We start from the raw sequence: 6,000 nt of genomic DNA on the forward strand, positions 1-6,000 counted from the left end.
CTTGCTCTGTATGGGAAGCAAAGGACCAAGCTATATATGTGAAATAAGACACATGGCTATGGGTGGGGCAGGGGTCTCAGACAGAAAATGCATACTAATTAAAGACTGTATGTGTGGAACACCAATGGTGTGAACAGGGTGCAAGACTCAAAAATATACAACTAAACAATAGGATAAAGAGTTGCACACCAGTCACAATGTATAGGGGAATAATGAAAAGCAGAACTGCTATGGGAATACTAGACTGAAAAATACAATGGACTATCTGAAAAAAGTGAAAAATATGAAAATTGTATCTGTATAACTGCTATGAATAATAGGAATGAGAGATGTTTAGCCATTGTATTGATCAATGCAAAGGAGCCCCAAAACCAAACGCCAAGGTAATCTATATCTCTATATGTGAAATAAGACACATGGCTATGGGTGGGGCAGGGGTCTCAGACAGAAAATGCATACTAATTAAAGAATGCAGGTGAGGTTACACTTAGGTTAGGGACCCCAAAAATAGAGATTACCTTGGCGTTTGGTTTGGGGCTCCTTTGCATTGATCAATACAATGGCTAAATATCTCTCATTCCTATTATTCATAGCAATTATGCAGATACCATTTTCATGTTTTTCACTTTTTTCAGATAGTCCATTGTATTTTTCAGTCTAGTATTCCCATAGCAGTTCTGCTTTTCATTATTCCCCTATACATTGTGACTGGTGTGCAACTCTTTATCCTATTGTTTAGTTGTATATTTTTGAGTCTTGCACCTTGTTCACACCATGGGGTTCCAGACATACATTCTTTGACTACCCTCCCACCAGTCTGCCTGACCCCTAGGTGAGCGGCCCTATTCCAGCTTAGCAGCCCACTGGTGTGTCTGGCAGGATGTGGTGTGAGGTGTAGTTGGGATTTTGGATGCTGGTGGAGGCAGTACTGTGACGCCCTGGGCAAGCCAGGGGTCACAGGTCGTTGCACCACCACACCCTACATCCCAGTTAGGAACACCAAGGCTACTAAAATCCTTGTTGCCTTCCTCCAGGGGCTGATGTTCACACCAGGGGGTGGGCCAGGCGGTTGGCTCCGCCCACCGCGGAGTACACAGCCCTGGAGGCGGGAGGAGAACAGTGAGGGAAGTGGAGGAGTAAACAGTGGAGTGGTAGAGGAGCTAAGTGAAGTGAAAGTGAAGTAGTAGTAGAGCAAAAGAAGAAAAGAGTAAAAGTGAGAGTGGAAAAGCCTGAAGTTGGTCCGGCTGTGTGCAGGACAGAGTCAGCGGGGTCGGCGGCAGCGGTGACCGTCTGGAGGGGGACTGCTCGGAGGTTGCTGGAGGGACCGCGGACGGGTAGTGGCCCGGCGGTCTGGAGCGGTGTACGGGGAACAGTCAGCACTGGGGCGGGGGCCTCTCGGACCCCGGCAGGGCTGGGAGTCGCCATAGTTTTCCAAGTCCGTCGGTGAGGGGGACGTCTGTCTCCAAACGGCCGGGTCCCGATTGGAGGCAACGGTCCGACCGTGACGGAGGGACACCGCCACCGCCGGGGCACCGGTCTCTCGGGCCAGCGCCTGCGGGCAGGGTGGGGCTCCTCCGGCCCATGTCCAAGCCGGGGAGCGGGTTGCTGGTGGGAACCCATCGCTGCCAACACAGAAACATTAGCTGCAGGACAAAGGGACATCACCGTCACCTACTGGGAGAGCGAGTGCAGCCGTCCGTGGGAACCGTCTTTCCAGCCGTGTGGTTTACCGAAAAACTGTGTCAACGTCTCAGGCTGAGTGAGTACCACAGCGCTGCCCCCGCGTCCCTGCACCCCACCAAGCCCTGCATCACCCACCTCATCACTGGGCCCCGGGATCACCAACTCCTACCCACGGAGGGGCAACACAACAACTGGCTGCTCCATACCATCCTTCCCGGGATCCCCATACAGAGCAGCGGTGGTGTCAACAAATCACCACAACCGTGGGTGGCGTCATGGACAATAACCAATCCCTATACCCAAAACCCCCTTTCACTCACGGGCGAGGAGCGCCGCTAGAGTCCCCGGGATCCGGCCCATCGCTCGAGCCACCGAGCAGCAGCAGGCCGCAGCAGCCGCGGCAGCCGGACCCGAGCAGCAGTGGGAGAGCGCGGCGTCCCCTCCTCCGCCCGCGACAGTACTATAAGTTGGGAACCCAGAAATATGAAGGGTTGAGTCCTGCACCAAGAGATAAAGAGCGTGCAGTACCATGTGACGACCTGACTAGTCCAGGGGCGTCACATTTGCATTCAGTACTTTTAACATGGGGGTTAAATTTGAAGATTGACAAAAATGTGGGCTGAATTTCATGTTGTATTCTAACCTACCCCTTCAATTGTTTCTTCTAATGATTTGGCCCCTTTTGTGAAATATCACATTGGGATGGCAAGGAGCCAAAATGAATGGGGAGAAAAATAGAAAGGTGTTCTGAAAAATGGTTGACTTTTCATTTTCATGGTCAGTTGTATACAGAAAATTTACAGAAACAGCTGCGAGGATACGTTTTATCATCACTTTATACTTTCCTTACCTGCATTTTCTCAATCATTTCAAACAAGTCGGAGGACTGCATACAAAAAGAAAGTGAGAAAGAGTAAAAAATAGTTTGCAACAATATAGACCTACCTCTTAAAGGGTATGTCCAACTATTTTTTGCAAATAAATAAAAAATTTGGCAATGTTGCAGTCTCCAATCGTATTGTGTATACAGCTGCTATACAGAATAATGTGTCTCCAGGGTTGTAGACTAATGTGTAGTGTTCTATCAGTCCACATCCTCCATGGGACAGAATGGCATATGGTTGCAGGATAAGACTACGCAGTTTGTTTGTAGTCTGTAAACATGGAGACACATCATTTGTGTATAGGAGCTATATACACAAAATGGGAAATTTGCCAAAATGTGTAATTTTTCATTTCTTTTACATTTGCATAATTTTGCATTATATGCACTCATCATAAATGAACCCCTAGCGCCCTGGTCCTAATTATTTTATGTATTATTGTATTGACTGGCACCGATCTTAATATGACACCCTGCACTATTATTATTAGACTTGGAACTAATATGACACTAGGGTACTATACAAATGTTGACATTAATTGCTGCAGGAGTAACCCAGGGTTCTCCACCTCCCAATATAATGAGCACATCCATCTACACAATCAATGCAGTCAATGAATTTTGTACAAGAAGTTACGAGAGGCCTTCAGACCTTGTTTCGCGAGGTGGGGGGATGAGACATGTCTTCTAGTTGTCTGTTGGATATGTCTGGAACGTCAGGCTCTTCAGTCTTTCTGAAAAATATTAAGAGGCTTCACCCTATATCAAAACGTAAAACATAATGAAATATAAAAAACAGTCTGGAAGAAAATTAAGAATAATGAATAAATTTGAAGATTCCAAAAACAATACAAAGTTGGGTCAAAATAACCCTCGGGGATCACAGACCGATCAACTGAACAAAAAGAGGAATTTTATCCCACTTTGTAGACAAAGTAGAGGAAGGTCAAAGTCAACGGAGAATAGAGGAAGATCAAAGGTCAAAATAGAGGAAGGTCAAAGTCAACGGAGAATAGAGGAAGATCAAAGGTCAAAATAGAGGAAGGTCAAAGTCAACAGAGAATACAGGAACATCAAAGGTCAAAATAGAGGAAGGTCAAAGTCAACAGAGAATACAGGAACATCAAAGGTCAAAATAGAGGAAGGTCAAAGTCAACAGAGAACACAGGAACATCAAAGGTCAAAATAGAGGAAGGTAAAAGTCAACGGAGAACTCCAATAAAATGGAGATGACGGCATGGAGATACAACGAAGAAGAAACCATAAATATGACCATAGCTAACGGTAAAAAAGAGAATGAGATGGCCGATACAGTTGACCTAAGAGACAGCTGGTAGCAACTCACCCTCCATACGCACCGAATGTGAAGCTCTTTTTGCGAGAGAACATCCGGAATCTCTGCAGAATGACTCCCTCGTAGCCGTCTTATGAGCTATTAAGAGATCCTGCTCGTCCAGGAGCTGAAGAAGAGACTGCTGGAGTCAAAGACACCACCTGCCTGGTACTGACTGCTAGACACTCAGATTATATAATGAATGTCAAAGTCAGCACTTGAAAGAAGAGGAAAATGTCAACGAGACAATCAGTCAATGTGCCCCATTGAGCGTGCAGGGCCCCCCGGCCAGAGACAGACAAGATCCTCTCTTATGGGCCCTCTCCGTGCTCCCGGCATTTTCTTTATCCCTCTCGTACTCATTGTCTCTTTCTGCCTTCTAAACTGTCAGGCGTTATGGGACCTCCTGCTGCTGCGCTCTCCTGTGGGGACGATGACATTAACTACGAGGAGCAGCTCAGATTTCCCATCGTATCCATGAGAAAAAAATCTGCTTCATAAGAAAACACATCAGTATGAAAAGCAAGTAGAAAAGTACAAATATAAATACAGATCAATTAATTTCTAAATTGTATCAAGAGTGGCATACAGATACAGTGTCATGCAAAAGTTTGGGCACCCCTGGTCAAAATTACTGTTATTGTAAACAGTTAAGCAAGTTGAAATGATCTCTAAAAGGTATAAAGTTAAAGATGACACATTTCCTTTGTATTTTAGGCAAAAAAAATAAAAATAATCTTTTACATTTTAAATTAACAAAAAAAGAGAATGGGCTGATGCAAACGTTTGGGCACCCTGCATGCTAAGGACCTAGTAGCACCACCTTTAGCAGTTATCACAGCTTGTAAACGCTTTTTGTAGCAGCCACTGAGAGCAAACCACCCCTTTAACACGTACGTGTAAAAACGGTTCGTTTTTTACACGTGCATGTGAAGGGGGCCTTAGACACGTCTTCCAGTTCTGTGAGATTCCTGGCTTGCCTTGCATGTGTGGCGCCCTGGACTTGCCAGGTAGCCACAGACAAAACACACACACACCCCCAGCCCCGGGGTTCCCTACAACCAAGTCCCGATTGAAGGCAACCGCTCACACCGTGAGGATATACAGCCACCGCCACCGGCTAGAAATCCAAGGGCCAGTGCCTGCGGGCAAAACGAGCTCCTCTGGTATCTATACACCGGGGAGCGGACTACCGTTGGGAAGCCATTGGAGTCAACTCAGTACACAAAGGTACAGGGAGATACAGCCTCCATCACCTGTCCGGGGAGAGACACTGCAGCCGGCTGCGGGACCCGTCCATCCAGCCGTTTGGTTTACCGGAGACTTTGTGCATCTATTGCTGAGTGAGTACACCCGTGCCATCCGGCACCGCGCCGCGCTGTCCCTGCAACCCTGCACCTCACCAACCCTGCCTCCCCGTCACATCACCAGGCCCTGGGACCATCAACCCCTACCCACGGAGGGGGAAAACAACATCCCAGATGCTCCCTACCATCGCTCCCGGGACCCCCGTCACCAGCAGTGGTGGTGCCCATCTTCACCACAACCCGTGGGTGGCGTCACGGACTAAATCCCCAAACAAACCACCCCCTTTTCACTCACGGGCGAGGAGCGCCGCTCGAGTTCCCGGATCCTGCCCACCGCTCGAGCCACAGAGCAGCAGCCGCAGCGCCGGACCCGAGCGTTAGCGAGCGCAGCGCCCCGCCGCCTGCGACACATGCACTGCTCTTCCTTGGAGACGTCTTCCAGTTCTGTGAGATTCTGGGCTCGTCTTGCGTACTCTGCTCTTTTGAAGTCTAGCCACAGATAGACTAGCCACAGATTTTCAATGATGTTCAGATCAGGGGATTGTGTGAGCCATTGTAAAACCTTCAGCTTACGCCTTTCGAGGTCATCTATTGTGGATTTTGACTTGTGTTTAGGATTATTATTGGTTTGTAGAAGCCATCCTCTTTTCTTTTCTTCTCTTTTCAACTTCATCATTTTTACAGATGGTGTTATGTTTGCATCAAGAATTTGTTGAAATCTCATTGAATATATTCTTCCCTATATTCCGTGAAATGTTCCCAGTGCCATTGGCTGCAACACAACGCTAAAGCAT

The 6,000-nt window shown here is 47.4% G+C and overlaps 1 protein-coding gene across 1 annotated transcript in view; it reads right to left on the reverse strand.

The window, feature by feature from the left end:
• The window catches only part of LOC142312564 (rap1 GTPase-activating protein 1-like), a 79,288-nt gene extending 75,333 nt beyond the window's left edge, over positions 1-3,955 (reverse strand). The window contains exons 1-3 of the mRNA XM_075351556.1: positions 3,912-3,955; positions 3,219-3,300; positions 2,534-2,569 (exon numbers count right to left, since the gene is read on the reverse strand). Coding sequence (XP_075207671.1) covers positions 2,534-2,569; positions 3,219-3,300; positions 3,912-3,955 — 162 coding nt within the window. The remainder of the gene's footprint in view (positions 1-2,533; positions 2,570-3,218; positions 3,301-3,911) is intronic.
• Between the last annotated feature and the right edge of the window lie 2,045 nt (positions 3,956-6,000).

Source organism: Anomaloglossus baeobatrachus, chromosome 5 (assembly GCF_048569485.1).
Source record: "Anomaloglossus baeobatrachus isolate aAnoBae1 chromosome 5, aAnoBae1.hap1, whole genome shotgun sequence".
NCBI classification, from domain to species: Eukaryota; Metazoa; Chordata; class Amphibia; order Anura; family Aromobatidae; genus Anomaloglossus; species Anomaloglossus baeobatrachus.